Source organism: Poecilia reticulata, chromosome 8 (genome assembly GCF_904066995.2).
Source record: "Poecilia reticulata chromosome 8, P_reticulata-male-v2, whole genome shotgun sequence".
NCBI classification, from domain to species: Eukaryota; Metazoa; Chordata; class Actinopteri; order Cyprinodontiformes; family Poeciliidae; genus Poecilia; species Poecilia reticulata.
Window position 1 is genome coordinate 23232684 of NC_088837.1, and position 16544 is coordinate 23249227.

The 16544-nt window shown below is 36.4% G+C and overlaps 1 protein-coding gene across 4 annotated transcripts; it reads right to left on the bottom strand.

Annotated features, from left to right (window-relative positions):
- Positions 1 to 1697: 1697 nt before the first annotated feature.
- Positions 1698 to 16233, bottom strand: LOC103468956 (claudin-4-like). 4 transcript variants are annotated; one of them, XM_008416372.2, is made up of 3 exons: positions 15444 to 16233; positions 3027 to 3141; positions 1698 to 2597 (listed from the first exon to the last, which is right to left on the bottom strand). In XM_008416372.2, the coding sequence occupies exons 2-3, from the start codon at positions 3138 to 3140 to the stop codon at positions 2091 to 2093; spliced, it is 621 nt and encodes a 206-aa protein (XP_008414594.2). In that variant the 5' UTR covers position 3141; positions 15444 to 16233; the 3' UTR covers positions 1698 to 2090. The 4 variants fall into 4 exon arrangements, with proteins under 4 accessions (XP_008414594.2, XP_008414593.2, XP_081466396.1 ...); XM_008416371.2 differs by lacking the exon at positions 15444 to 16233 and adding an exon at positions 5143 to 5266; XM_081610270.1 differs by lacking the exon at positions 15444 to 16233 and adding an exon at positions 5152 to 5249.
- Positions 16234 to 16544: the final 311 nt, after the last annotated feature.

Sequence of the window (16544 nt, forward strand, 5' to 3'; positions counted from 1 at the left end):
ACCACCAGGTCCTTGGTCTTGGTCACACTGAGCTGCAGCTGGTTCAGCCCACACCATGCGGCAGTGTTGTCTGCAGCAGGCCTGAACTCAGTCTCATCACCAATCACCAGTCTCATCTCTGAGTCAACCAACCACAGCTGTATCATCTGAGAACCTCTGGAGATGACAGGTCTCAGTGCAACAGCTGAAGTCTCTCTTACCTCCTAACAGTCCTACTGTTACAAGGTGATCAGTTACATTGGTTATGGTGGTGAAAACATTCAATTTATCATTTTCATACAGTTCATCAAATTAAATCATTTTAGTGTGAATTAATGTCCATTTCTATTCTTTATATTAATGCTAAGTTATTAGAAATAAAGTAAAGAGGAAACGTTTGTTTCATTTTTGTCAAAATAAAGGAGATTATTTTTATTTTATCCCAGAAACACATGAAATTCAGAGGAAGATTTATACAGTAATGGATTATTCTTGTTTATATTGATCGGAGACTATAATAATCATATCAATCAATCAATCAATCAAATTTTATTTGTATAGCACATTTCAATCATATATATTTATGGCTAAATAATAAAACAAGTGTAAAAAGCAAGACCAATACAATATTCTATTTTCCTGCAGGTAAAATTAGGATAAATTACCTTTGATGAGAGACTTTATAGTTTATTAATAATAAAGACACAAAACATTTTATATAACTGTTGATGCTCATTGGCTTTTATTTAAATAAAATTTCTTATTCAAGGTTTAGGATGAATTTAGTCCAGATTATGAAGGAAAGAAATTTAGTAAAGAAAAAAACACATTTGTAATGGAAATGCAGTTGGTATCGTTGCACATTTCCTTAGGAAACATAAATCATTTACATTTTCTCCTTCAGTTGCGTCACTAAAACCACAACCCAACATCCATCTAATAAATCCTCAGATCAACCAGAAAAGCATAAAAATATGAAAGAAAAAGGTAATTTTATCCACATTAACTGATTTGTGATAAAAGGAATCCAATAATTTATTTCTTGTTTTGGTAAAAATAAGTTTAGAAAAAGTGTTTACCTTTGTAAAAGTTGTGGTTGGATCAGGAGGTTCTTCTGTTACATCTGATCTTAAACCAGGCGGATCTTTGAATGTGAAACGTTGGCTTCACTTAGAAACTGAATTAGGAAGTTCAAAACTCGCCAACGTTCATAAATCTGCTGTGGTTTGATGTCAGCAGATTAAACTGTTGGCCTCTGAGCCAAAGGACCAAAATGCTGCATATGAATAAACAGTTTGTGACGATTTTAGGATATTTTTTATTTAAACTCAGATCTTAAAGTTTAACAAAGGGAAGAAAAACTCATAAACAGAAATAGTTATGAAAATTCAGCAAAACCTTTTCTTTATTTCTTGTTTACAAATGAAAAATACAAAATCAAAAGCTGAAATGTAGCACTTTGAAGGGTTTGCAGAATTTTGTAAAACAATATTGATGAAGAATCAAACAGCTGAAATAAAGTTTTCTTTATGTAGCTTAAATTTTTTATATTGTTGTAAAACAAACTGCTATTATATAAAATTACATTTTTTTATTAATCTTATTTATTTTTCCAATCACATCTGAATCTGATCTAAGATAATAATCAATTATTGTACAAAAACAGAAATAGTTACAATAAATGTTTTATCAATGGAAAATAAATCAGAAAACTGAGAAACATCATGAAATTAAAGCAAATCTGGTTGGTAATTATGTTGACTGGTTTTTAAACTGGAATCAAGAAAGAATGAAAAAAAATAACAAACATAAAACATTTTTAATAAGCAAAAAAAAATGCATCAAAAGATTGTTGAAATGTAATTTTCCTGCATTTCAAAATCATTTTTCTGAGGATCTTTAAGTCAAATTTTAACAGAGATCTTAAGAAAGATTTTGGGAATTTTGCCAAAATAAAAATATTCCTAAACATGCCTTTCAGCACCAAATGTTAAAAGTATGGAAATGATCATTTCACGTCGTTTTCCCAGTTTTTACCTAAATTTATCCCTTGTCTGCCCGTCTGTGGACACCAGTTCCTTACATCAAGCCTCTAAATTAATTTTTTTATCTTAAGCTCTGTTGCTGAAGAAGCTGACGGTTCCTCCTTCGCCCCTGGATCTGCTGAAGTAGCAGAGCAGACCTCCAATCAGCATCAACATCAAACCAGCTATAAAGCCGATATAGATGCTCGCTCCCACCATCATTCCCACCATCATTCCCACCATCATTCCCTCTGTCATTCCCTCTGTCATTCCCTCTGTCATTCCCTTTGGTACATTTCTAATAATATTTGTCATCAAGCTGACCGGGATGATCACCAGCAGGCCGGCCAGTATCAGGCCCACTCCGGCCGCTAGGATCATTTTGGGTTTGGTGTCTTGGTTCTGAACACATGGGGTGAAGTCGGAACCAAAGATCAGGAGGAGGAGGCTGAGACCACAGAGGAGGCAGCTGATGACGGTTAAGGCCTTGCAGGCCTCCATTTCAGAGGGTATCATGGTGTAAGGAATCGCTCCGCACACCTGTGGTAAAGTTCTGTACGTCACACACGCCGTCCACAGACCTTGATGATATTCCTATCCATCCAAACACAGAGAAACAGATATTTACATTAATTTATTAAACATGCTGTGTGACATTAAATCAAACAGAAAAATCAAATTAATTTATTTTTACTGAATGTCAGAATTGTGTTTATTTTTTTAGAATATTTTTAAACTCCCATCCAAACCAGAAATTTATATAAATTAATATCACTGAGTCTTTAAACAGTTTAGAAAAGAAGAGATGATGTCAGGAATCTGTAAGTTTCTGATGAGATGTAAAACTGCAAAGTCAATATTATGTTTCATATGGACAGCATTTTTATAACGGCTGTTATAAAGACTTTCTGCTTAAATTATACAATAACACATAAAATAGTGGCTGATAAAAAACATAAAAGTTAACTAATCATAACTATCATGCTAATTTGAACCATAAATGCCTTTTGGTCATGTTATTACCATATCACTAACATGTCCCACAATCCACTCAGGCAGGGAGCAGCAGATGATGACTCCAATCATCCCGACGGCGCTGAGAGCCACAAATATCATCTGAACTGTTTTTGATTCCATTCTGTAAAAAAGACAAATTGAAAAACTGTATTAAATCATTTTCTGCTATATATTCCATCCTCTATGCAGGATTGGGCCTCTGGCAGCGATGTGCACAGACAGACACTAGAGGGCGCTGGAGCACCTGCACACTGAAAACCACAACATGTTCAACTTCAGCAGCCGACATAAAAAAACAACAACAAACCCAGAATCTACAAGTCCAAACTTCATAGATGTAAATTCAGTGGTGGATTCAGTCACTTCCAAACTTCCTACTGTGTTATTGGGCAGAACACATCCACAAAATGTAATTTGGTTTAGATCTCTGGATCTCAGTTAGAGCAGTCATGTTCCTCATCCTCTCTAAATGCTCTTCTCACTTCCCCTTCTGACTTCACAAATAATCTAGTAGTTTGATCTGCATTAAACATTTAGGACACTTTAAATTTAAATCTTTATAAAAGCTCCTTTTATTGAAGAATAATCTACTTCAGCCGCGCTCACATCCAACCTTTTCATCAGGGGCTAATAAAGGGCTGACATGTTTTAATGATTTTTACAAAGAAGGTATCTTTAGCAGTGCTGCAGACCTTTCATTAGAATTTAATCTCCCTTCTTCTCATCTATACCTTTAAATTAGACTCTGTGCCAAAGGTTTGTTTCACAGTTTTCCTCCCAAACCACTAAACCTGTAGTGGGAGATGTTTCTGAGCTGATCCTCTTCAAAACTCATATATCTGTAAAGGTTTACAATGAAATCCTGTCTTTTGACTCCTCACACATTACCAAAGTTAAGGCAGCTTGGGAACTTGAACTGGGTCTAAATTTTGGAGAAGACTGGTGGAATAATGGTCTTAGAAAATGTATCAAATCCTCCCCATGTTTCCATATTTGGGCTCCCAGTTGACTACAAATACTTCACCTCTAATTAATTGGATATTTTAGCATTTACTTACTTGTTGGAAAGACGGCATCTCTTCTTCATCGGAAATTAACTAAAGCGCCCTCTAGCGGTCAGTGGCCCTATGACACCATGTCCCTTCTAAAATCTAATCCTCTAAAACTGGAGATTAGATATTCAGGATTAGGATTAGATATTCAGTGAAAGGCATCTCCACTAAACTCTATAATCTATGGCGCCTTTCATGACATTCTTTCACTCTCTTCAGTCTCTGCTCCCAGATTGAGTGATGCCAACCTCTCTGCTTCCCCTCTCACATTTTTTCCTTGATTTTTCCCCCTTATTTTTATTTTATTTGTTTATTTGGTGTGTACATATTTTCTCCTGTTCACTTCTGAAAAAAATGTATATATATATATATATATATATATATATATATATATATATATATATATATATATAATGTATGAATTGTAAGCCTTTTTCCATCCGTACACTCAGTATCTCTTTTGTTCTCGTCTCTTTTCCTTTTTGTCACAGAGAAGCTGCACTATGTGGCTCACTGTGACATTAGCAGTTAGAGATCCTGTTCTTATTTTCCCCTTTCCTCCTAGTAAAACATTAATAAAAAAACAACTAAACTTATGTTTACATTTTATATGTTCTTACATTTTACATTGGCCAAGAACAACTTAAAAATTTCTGTATCAAGTTTCTACAATGAGCCACATGATGATTCTTTCACTGTCCAATAAAAATATTTAAGATGCTGTAATATAAGGTTTCCTTTAAAAATTAACTTTAGAAAAATTACGTTTTTCTTCGTTTTTGTTTTGTAAATTGTCTTGATATAATATATTGTGAATTGGTGCAGAATAACTAAACTGAAGTGAAAATAATTAGTTTTGTCTCCTGATGTAATTGCTGCCTGCTGAAAAACCATTACACAACATCCGTATAATAAAAAATGTATAAATGGCAAAAAAAAAGCTAAATTTTGGTCTCAAAATATTCATTTTGTGCACATAGTGATCGATTTCTTATAGACTCCAACAATACTTATTTTTCAGCTTAATCTGTTTTTCTTAACTTTAAAAATAGAAATAAAAAACCTCTTACCTTTCTGACGTTCTGCAGGTTCTTCTGTTTGTTGTGACTTTAAGCCAAGTGGAAACTGAAATGGTTCTGTAGATGTTGTTGCTTCACCAAAGAAGTTTTGTTTGATTTTTGCATATCATCTGTGGTTTTATGCTTCCGGGAAATGAAAAACTTGTGGTCATCTAAACCACAGACATGAACACGTAAACGCCTCATGGAGCGGGTCGGCCCGTTGCTGCGATATGTAACCGCGTCCGCCATATTGAATGTGGAATATTTGCCAGTAAGCACATATCGTGAATGGACCAAACTTTATAAAGTGCCGTTCTACAAATTATTTTAAGTTAATACCTGCCATTGACACATTTTCTCACACACATTAATATATTTGGGAATCAAAGAAATGACTAAAGACCGAGTTTCTAACTTTTGATGTGATTATTATTTAATTGTTTTGGGGCATTTCTGAATAAAGAGCACAAAGTTTTATTTGATAGAAATGACTGATAATTTTTATATTGACATTGATGAACAGACACATTTTTACAGTGTTTTATTAAAGAACGTATTTACATAATTCCATAATTTAATGTACATTTTAACATTTCAAGACAAAAATTTTTCCTGTATTTATTTTTTATACATTGTTGAGAAATGACTTTTTATTTATAAATCAGTCATTGTCAAACATTAAACTACATATTTTTTCTTTTCCAGAGAATAAATATTTATTACAGTATGTCAACTCTGCTATTAAGAGCAAAAAATAATTCTAACAGAGTAAATTATTCTTATTTCATTACATAAGCTACATTAATACACTAATACTTAAGATTGAGATATTTAAAAATACACAAAAAGTGAAAGAGTAAAAAATGTATTTATTATGCTGGGAATACTGGTCAGAGGCTTCAGTCTGCTGGTCACACTGGGAGAACTCAATGACGTCCTGGTTCACAAGCTAAAGCCAAGAATAAAAGAGAAATTATCCAAAAGTGTAATAGAAAATACATACGATATACATTTCGTATATGTTTCTTTCACATTCAGAAAAAGACATTTTCAGCATGTTGGGCTCTGACTCGTAGCATCTTTATAGCTAAATACCAACATGGTGAAGCTGAGCTGGAAACAGAGACTGAAGACCAGCAGCTCCAGCTCTGATCCTGACTGATCTTTACTCACTAAATCCTCTGGTTTTTAATTAACTTCTCCTCTAACAGCGGTTTCTCATCAACTCTCCCATTAGAAAACAGTATGAAAACGTTAGCTGCTATGCTAACAATTAGCGGTTATTTCGGGCCAAATGATCTACATAGGAAATATTTTTCGGTTGTTTATAAGCGAATTTCTGGCTGCAAGTCAAGTAATTCTGATCTTTCATCCTTACCTGGGGAAGGTAATGCAGCTTGTTTTGTAAAACGGTTGAAACAGGTTCACACAGCCCAGGACTTAAGGAGCTCCGATCGTTCTGCTGCCACATAAAAGATGGCGGACGCTTTTACGTACGACTCAGCGCTCCATGAGGCGTCTATGTACTGATGTCTATGATCTAAACAAAGAGGCACACGATGTAACTTTTGACAATGATGACAATTCTAGGGGACCGGACCAGGAGGGGGCCCTCCACAATTGAATTATTTATTTTATGTTCATAGAAATAAAATTAAAAAAAAATTGGGGCCCTGCCAATAACAAAATGAATCATACTGTATTTTCAAAGATTGTTTTTAGCAGGGGCTGCACAGTAGAGCAGTTGCCTTGCAGCAAGAAGGTTCTGGGTTCGATTCCCAGCCCCGGTCTTTCTGCATGGAGTTGCATGTTCTCCCTGTGCATGCGTGGGTTTTCTCTGGGTACTCCGGTTTCCTCCCACAGTCCAAAAACATGACTGTTAGGTTAATTGGCCTCTCCAAATTGCCCCTAGGTGTGAGTGAGTGAGTGTGTGTGTGTATGTGCATGGTTGTTTGTCCTGTGTGTCTCTGTGTTGCCCTGTGACAGACTGGCGACCTGTCCAGGGTGACCCCGCCTCTCGCCCGGCACGCTAGCTGGAGATAGGCACCAGCAACCCTAAGGGACAAGGGTGCAGGAAAATGGATGGATGGATGGATGGATGTTTTTAGCAGTAAAAAAATTAATGTTCCCACTCCCAGACCATAAAACACACATCCATATTTGCCCTGAACTCCCCTATCTGCGTTAAATGGTTCGTTCCTGCATGGAGGCTTCAGTGACGCTGTTAGCAGCAGTCAGTAGAAAACACGAACGACTGTGGCAGTTACTATGCTGCTAAGAAAAGTTATAAAATTATATCCGATAGTATCCGATTCAAATGCGACCTAACGTCCAGGTCGCATTCATCCGAACTGAACGTCACTGTTTCTCAACAAATCTCACTATTCTGTGTCCTGATACGCGCAAGTGCGAAGAAAAACAACAACATTGACGGACTATATGATGATTAAGTTGTTAATCTGCTGCTCCGGCCGAATAACAACTTCAAAAATGTAAGTTTTGCTCCACCGTTAGCCTCCATGTTTACTTCCGCAAACACTGAGCTCTTCTTCTTCTTTTACGGCGGTTGGCAGAACGCTGAGAACGATGACGCTATTGCGCCCTCTACTGCACATGCGGGACACTTTCAGGTCGTTTGCCCGTTCACACTGCAGAACTCATACAGGTCGCAGTCTCTGGCAGTGTGAACGGCCCTGGCAAAAAAATTGGAATTGCCAAAAAAATCGGAATTGAGTCACTTCAGGCTGCAGTGTGAACGCACCCTAATAGAAAAAATGTAACCCTTGTATGTCGAAATGGGGTCCAACCGTCCCCACACATGTAAAACTTGTATCATTTTCCATAGTCCTCTACGTTTGCCTCAGTCCTCACACACATAAGGGTTAAGCAACCTATTTACATACTGGATGTGGACTGTTGGATTTAAAATTCATGAACAGTAAATATTGTGCTAGTATCAGCATTGAACCAAAGAAAGCAAGGCAGATGCAAACCTTTAAAGTTGTGATGCTTTTTAAGCATCACAACTGTGGTTGTGATGTGGTCAAATAGACTCGAAACATTGTAACAGCAATGACATTTTTTGTCAGGGGACACAAGATTCCTGGCGCCGCCCCTGTGTATAGTCATATATTTAACTGGAAAAGATAACAAAGAATGCCAATCTTTGATTTTTATAAATCAAAAGAAAATAAATATACAACTTTGGTTCCAACTTTTACACCAACATGTATCAACAACCCCATAAGATCATGGAGATGTAATCAATAAGTCCAGTGGTTCCTGGACCCTGATGCAAATCATTTTCCATAGTCAGGGGATTGATTTGCATCAGTTCCAGAATGCAAATCGGGAAACTGTTTTGCATGCGGAAATCAGTTCCTCGATTTGCATCAGGACACAAAGGCAGCATTAGTTATTGGCAGTTCCCTACAGTTTCCCTACAGTTTCCCATTCTGACAACAATCTCCTGCTGATAGCCCTCAGTCTCAAAGCGCCAGGCAGCACTACGTGTCAGTAGCTGCCAGAAATCAACCTTTTCATGCAGTGATAGTGGAAACTCTGTGAAATGGTACTTTACGTGGTTCTGTGCATGTGGTCATAGCTTCACAATGGATGTTCAAACCTGTCTGGGCATTGGCTCATCATCTGTGGTTTCATGTTTCCAGCAAATGAACAGTTTTGTGGTTATTTAGGCTAAAAGTCACAGGATGTAACTTTTGACACCTTTAGCAAATGTCTGGTGGAAAGGTTTTATGTTGTCCACACCTGGTCCATAGCAGCATTTATTATTAAAAATTAAATACATCCACACTATTCAGATTTTTAGAATTTAATTCTTTAAAAATAAGCTTGTCTTCTGTGGTTTTACATGTTTTATTCTCTTTTCAAACACATCAGGATCTGACAAAGCTTTAATAATTTCTAGTAGTCAGTGTACTAAATAAGAAATTAAACAACTCAGTAAATGTTTTATTAAAGCAAAATCACAAACATATCTGATTGGCAGATTTATGAACAGAAATCATGAAAGAAATGACAGAAACAAAATGGATGAAATAATGAAACAAAATTCTCATCCAGCTTCTTGTTGAACTTCTAGATATGATGAAAAAAAAGACTGATTCTTTGTAAAAACAAATAAAGTTATGGACAACCTTGCCTGTCCTCTTCATGCGACTCTCAGGAAAACAGTGTCTTCAGTCAGAGGCTTCTTCAGATTAGCTGTAATACAGACTGCTGCAGGAGGTCTTTCCTGCCTTCAGCCATCACTCTCTACAATAACTCTTTGAAGAATCTGAATTATTGAATCACAACATTTAATTTCCTTTTGGGATCAATTAAGTATTTTTAACTGAATTTATGTCAGGCAACTGCATCAAAAGATCTCCGTGAATCTCTCTTTTTCTGCTTACAAGGAAGTTTTGTGCTGTCGCCGCAACAGTGCCACCTGGTGGCAGCCAGCATGAACTGACACGGAACCAGAGATGACTTTATGTGCATGTTGCTTCATTTATTATTTTTATTTATTAGTGTACATCTTCCCTTAACACACCGATAAAACTCTAAAGAGGCAAAAGGTGAAGAAAACAAAACAGAATAAAGACGAAGATCCTAAAGAACAAAAGACATTTAATCTCAGCTTGTTTACGACTAAAATAATGAAGTATAATTCATTTATAATGTGTTAATGATTCAACTCAACTGGTATTATTTATTTAACATAATAATTGTCTTTCTTTACACAGTTTTTCTGTCACAATACATTTGAAGCTCAAACTATAAAACTCATTTAATTTTTGTTGTTTTAATGAATCACAGTAAAAAAGCCAATTATGTCGCTAATAGATCCGACATGAATGGGACAGAAATCACAGTTTAAAGCTGTAGAGTGTTAATAATCCAGTCCTGCTGTTATTTGGTAATCAGTTACATTATTAGTGGAGAAAATTTTCAATTTATCATTTTCATACAGTTCATCAAATTAAATCGTTTTAGTGTGAATTAATGTCCATTTCTATTCTTTATATTAATGCCAAGTTATTAGAAATAAAGTAAAGAGGAAAAGTTTGTTTCATTTTTGTCAAAATAAAGGAGATTATTTTTATTTTATTCCAAAAACACATCAAAAAACAGCTGCAACATTCTGTTGCATCAGGACACAAAGGCAGCATTAGTTATTGGCAGTTCCCTACAGTTTCCCTACAGTTTCCCATTCTGACAACAATCTCCTGCTGATAGCCCTCAGTCTCTCAGCAGGACAGACTGCTGAGAGACTGAGGACAGACATCCTCAGTCTCTCAGCAGGACAGACTGCTGAGAGACTGAGGACAGACATCCTCAGTCTCTCAGCAGGACAGACTGCTGAGAGACTGAGGACAGACATCCTCAGTCTCTCAGCAGTCTGAGGATGTCTGAGGACAGACATCCTCAGACTGCTGAGAGACTGAGGACAGACATCCTCAGACTGCTGAGAGACTGAGGACAGACATCCTCAGTCTCTCAGCAGTCTGAGGATGTCTGAGGACAGACATCCTCAGTCTCTCAGCAGTCTGAGGATGTCTGAGGACAGACATCAAAAAACAGCTGCAACATTCTGTTGCAGCTGTTTTTTGATGTATTTTTGGAATAAAATAAATAATAATACAAAAATGAGTCAGCAGGGGTCGCTGTTCTGCAGGGGAAATTCAGAGGAAGATTTATACGGTAATGGGTTATTCTAGTTTATATTGATCAGAAACTGTTAATAATCATATATATTTATGACTAAATAATCAAACAACTATAAAAAGCAAGACCAATACAATATTATTTTTCCTGCAGGTAAAATTAGGATAAATAATGACCTTTGATGAGAGACTTTATAGTTTTTTTTTTTTAATAATAAAGACACAAACATAAGTAGACTGCAACCTACCACTCACATGGAGTGTTTAACTTTAACGAAATCACAAATCCGCCTGCTAACACATCGACCGCTAACCTGCACGGCTTCTAGAACAAAATACTACCCACAAACGACCGCGCCACCTAGTGGCGCAGCTAGGAACTACAACACAGACTTCAGATCAAAAATATGAAGGTTGATAAGATTCATGACCGGATAACTTGGCATTTCCTTGGTTTTATCGCTGTTAATGACTGGTTAACAACCTGATGTTTCGTATGTCTTTTCTATAATACAAAACTAACCCTGTAAATTAAAGAACTTCTTTGACTTTTATTTAAATAAAATTCTTCTTCAACATTTAGGATAAATTCAATGCAGATTATAAAGGAAAGAAATTTATTTATTTTTTTTAAAAAAACGCACATTTGTAAAGGAAATGTAGTTAGCATCATCGCACGTTCCCTTCATAAACATAAATTATTTACATTTTCTCCTTCAGCTGCGTCACTAAAACCACGACCCAACATCCGTCCAATAAATCCTCAGATCATCCAGAAAAGCTTCATGTTTGGTGAACTTTAAGTGCAAAGTTTTGATTTTGTCTAAAATCTGGTGAAACCAAAATGCTGGATATGAATAAACAGTTTGTGAAGATTTTAGGATCTTTTTTATTTAAACTGAGATGTTAAAGTTTAACAAAAGGAAGAAAAACTCATAAACAAAAGTAGTTATGAAAAATCAGCAAAACCTTTTCTTTTGTTTACAAATGAAAAATACAGAAGAAAAACTCAAAGATAAAAGAAGTCAGAGTTTAGCAGTTTATTTGAAGCATGGGCATCATTTTGTAAATCAATATTTTTCATGTGAGTCAAAGATGAAGAATCAAACATCTGAAGTTTTCTGAATGTTGCTTACATTTTTTATGTTTGTAGAAAAAAAACTTTTTCATTTTTTGATCTAATTTATTTTCCAATCACATTTTTATCTGACCAAAGATAAAATGTGATATCTTTGTAAAATCAAAATAATGAGTTTTATAGTTTGTGCAAAAACACAAATAGTTACAGTAAATGTTTTATCAATAGAAAATAAAGCAGAAATCTGAGAAACATCATGAAACTGAAGCAAATCTGGATGGTAATTATGTTGACTGGTTTTTAAACTGGAATCAAGAAAGAATGAAAAAACATAAAATTGATTTAATAAGCAAATTTAAAAAATGCATCAAAATATCATTGAAATCAAAAATTCCTGCATTCAGACATTTATGTTTTTTTAAATTATTTTTCTGCTCATAATCTTTATAAAGTTTAATTTTAACAGAGATTTTAAGAAAATACTGGGAATTTTGCCAAAAGAAAAGTAAAGGATGTGTTACAGAATACATGGCTTCCAACAGTAAATGTTAATTTCATGTCATCGTCCCAGTTTTTACCAAAGCATCTCCTTGTCTTCCCGTCTGTTGGACACCAGTCCCTTACATAAAAACTCTACATTTCGTTTTTTTTTAGCTTAAGCTTTGTTGCAGCAGCAATTGGCGATTCCTCCAGAGCTGCTGGATCTGACTAAATAGCTGAGCAGACCTCCAGTCACCATCAACATCAAACCAGCTATAATGCCGATGTAGATGCTCGCTCCCGCTGTCGCTCCCACTCCTGCATTTATCTCCTTGATAGCCGTGATGATCACCAGCATCCCGGCCGACAGCAGGAACCCTCCAGCTGCCTTTATCATTTTGGGTTTGGCGTCTTGGTTCTGAACATATGTGGTGAAGTCGGACCCAAAGATCAGGAGGAGGAGGCTGAGAACACCCAGCATGCAGCTGATGACGGTCATGGCCCGGGAGGCGTGAGGCGGTGAGACGCTTTCATACGTTGCACACACCTGTGGTCCAGTGCTCGGCTTCACACACACCTTCCACAGACCTGCATGAATTTCCTATCCACCCAAAGACAAACAGATATTTAGTTACACTTTATTAAACATGTTTCATGAAGCTAAATCAGACAGAAAACATCTAATTGTCTATTTACTGATGCTGGATTCGTGTTTATTTTTTGAGAAGTTTATACAAATGAATGTCACTGAATCATTAAACAGTTTATTAAAGCCCAGTTGATGTTGGGGAGCAGAGTAAGAGAAGGCTCTTTCCCAGGGTGCTGAGACTCCCTGAGGTGGAGGGAGGAGGAAGAACGAAGGAACGGCTGGTGACATGCAGGAGCTCAGACAGATAAGGAGGGGTAAGGTTGTGAACTGCCTTGAATGTAACCAACAGGATTTTAGATTGAAGTCTGAATGCAACAGGAAGCCAGTGAAGTTGTTGTAAAATTGGAGTGATGTGGTGAAATGCGGCCGTTTTCATAATGATGCAAGCAGCAGAGTTTTGAACCAGCTGAAGTTTACGGATATATGAATGAGGCAGAGCAACCAGGAGAGGATTGCAGTTGGAAAGAGAGAGTACTGTCAAGAATGACAGCCAGACTTTTAACCTGAGGAGTTGGAGAGACCAGAGAACTGTCAGTTGTGAGGGAAAAGTTGTTGACTCTAGATTTAGTGCCAATGAGTAAAAACTCGGTTTTATCACTGCTTAATTTGAGGAAGTTTGATGCAAACCAGGATTTTATTTCATCTTAACAGGAAGTGGCGGAGGGCAGAGGCCGGGAGGGAAGAATCTGGTTCAGAGGATAAAAAGAGCAGCGTGTCATCGGCAAAAAAGAGGAAGTGGATGTTAAATTAACGGAAGATAAGAAGGGGCCCCAATACAGAGCCCTGGGGCACCGCAGAGACCACGGAGGAAATATGGGATTTAAGTTGGATGAACTGAGTTCAGCCAGAGAGATATGATTGAAACCAAGCGAGGAGTGTGTCTGTATGTGTGTGTGTGTGCGTGCGTGTGTGTGTGTGTGCACAATGCTGATGGAAGAAAGTCTGTAGAGCAGAACTGTGTGCGTGCGCGCGTATGTGTGTGTGTGTGTGTGTGTGTGTGTGTGTGTGTGTGTGTGTGTGTGTGTGTGTGTGTGTGTGTGTATTGAAAGCTCCACTGAGATCAAGGAAGAGAAAGTAAACCTGAATATGACGCCGTGAGGAGAGAGTTAGTGATTCTTTAGAGAGCAGGTTCTGTGTTTTAATCAGGGTGAAAACTGGACTGGATCTGTTCATTCAGACTGTTTCTGGTTAAATGGAGATGGAGTTGAGAGGCAACTGTTTTTTCTAGGATCTTGGAGATGAAAGGAAGGTTAGAAATTAATAAAAGCATTTAAAGCTAACTAATCATAACTATCATGCTAATTTCAACCATCAAATGTCTTTTGATCATATGGTTACCGTATCACCACGATGGATCACAACCCACTCAGGCAGGGCGCAGCAGATGATGACCCCCAAAAGCCCGATGGCGCCGAGAGCCACACATATCATCTGAATTGTTTTTGATTCCATTCTGCAAAAAAAAAAAAAAAAAAACAGAACTGGGATTAAATCATTTTCTGCAATATATTCGTGGGTTTTCTTCTTGGCTTCCTCTAAGGCAGAATTGGGCCTTTTACAAAAACATAAACATGCAGTTAATCGATTTTCAATCAATTTTCTCCACTACAGAGTTAATAACATATAAAAATGTTTTCACTTGAGGCTCTTTAAATGTGGAAACATGTGAAACTTTAAACTGACCTTTGTGACTGTATATAAAACAGTATTTGCTTATTGCGAGGAAACCCAAAAGAAAATATTTTCTCCACGTCCCATTGGAAGCTCAGTATAATTATTTCATTATATAAAGTGTTATAAATGTACATTCATGAGTAAATATGCTATTTTTTAAATATTATGTTAAGTGTGTAACTGTTTTTGTAATGAATGTGTTTTTAACGGTGTGAATCCAAGAAAGAAAAGCCAAATAAGTAAACAAATATTTATCTTATTTTAGCTTCTCCTCATTGGCTCCCTGTTAAATTAACACATGAAACCTTTAATAATCAGCTTATTAAAGTTTTTCCTGATTCATCTCTGCTGGAGGACAAACTCAACGCTTTAATATCCACTCTGTACACTTATTTCAACTTTTAACTAATTTAAAAGTTCATTCATTTCATGAGGTTCGACTGGGAAAACTAAGCAGCTAAATGTTCTCGTTAACATAGAAAATGTAATTTTTTGATTTGTAAATTCCTTTGAATTGTGACTTGGCGCAATAAAAATAAACTGAACTGACAATTTTTGTCTCTTTCTGTATAATAAATCTTAATTTAGCACATTTAAAATGTATAAATATTAAAAAAAGTTAAATTTGGTTCTCAAAAGGTTCATTTTGTGCACATTATGGTGGATTTCTATTAAAATTAGAATCCAGCAATTCTTCTATTTCAGCTAAATCAGTTTTTCTTTGCATTAAAAATGGATAAAAAGGTGAATAATTTCTTACCTTTCTCACGTTCTGCAGGTTCTTCTGTCTGTTGTGACTTTAAGTAAAGTGGAAACTGAAACGGCATTTAAGTTCTGGTTGTTGCTTCATAACGAAACTTCTGCTTGGTTTTTTCATGCCAATGAACAGTCTGTGCTCATCTCAGGGTGTAACTTTTCACTTCTTTAGCAATCATTTCTCGTAAGGATTTGACTTTGCAATAAAAAAAACCCCATTGAGTTTTTTTCAATGCATACTATGGAGCTTATGGTTCTGAATGTGCATCAGACGAAAGCAACGGTTTTCTCACGCCTGGTGCACACATTGAGTTTCTGAGTAATTATAAATGTACACAGCCACCTGAGTTTTTGATTACAGCAAATTTGAATGTATTTTATTACTCAGTGAAAATAACTCAAAGTGTTGATGCCAAATTCTGTCCCGACCATCCGAATGTCGCAGCAGAAATCCAGACTCATCAGACCAGGAGATGTTTTTCCATCTTCTACTGTCCAGTTTTGGTGAGTCTGTGTGGATCGTAGCCTCAGTTTCCTGTTCTTAGCTGCCAGGAGTTTCACCTGGTCTGGTCTTCTGCTGCTGTAGCCCCTCCAGGCTCACCGTGTTCAGAGATGATCTTCTGCAGACCTCGGCTGTAACGATTTGAGTTACTGATGTCGTTCTATCAGCTCCAACCAGTCGGCCCATTCTCCTCTGACCTCTGGCACCAACAAGGCATTTGCTGCTCACTGGATACTTTCTCTTTTTCAAACCATTCTCTGATGGTTGTGTGTGAAAATCCCAGCAGTTTGTGAAATACTCAGATCAGCCTGACTGGCACCAAAAAAAAAAAAAACCCAACAACTTAAATCACGTTTCTTCCAATGTTACATTAATGTGCAGATCTGAAAGTTTAACAAAGGGAAGAAAAACTCATAAACGGAAATAGTTATGAAAAATCAGCAAAAACTTTTCATTATTTATTGTTTACAAATGAAAAATACAGAAACAAAAGCTGAAATATAAGATAAAATCAGACGGTATCACTTTATCTGAAGGATCTTTTTCATTTTGTAAAACAAAATTATTTTACATATGAAATGAAGAATCAAACAGTTGAAGTAA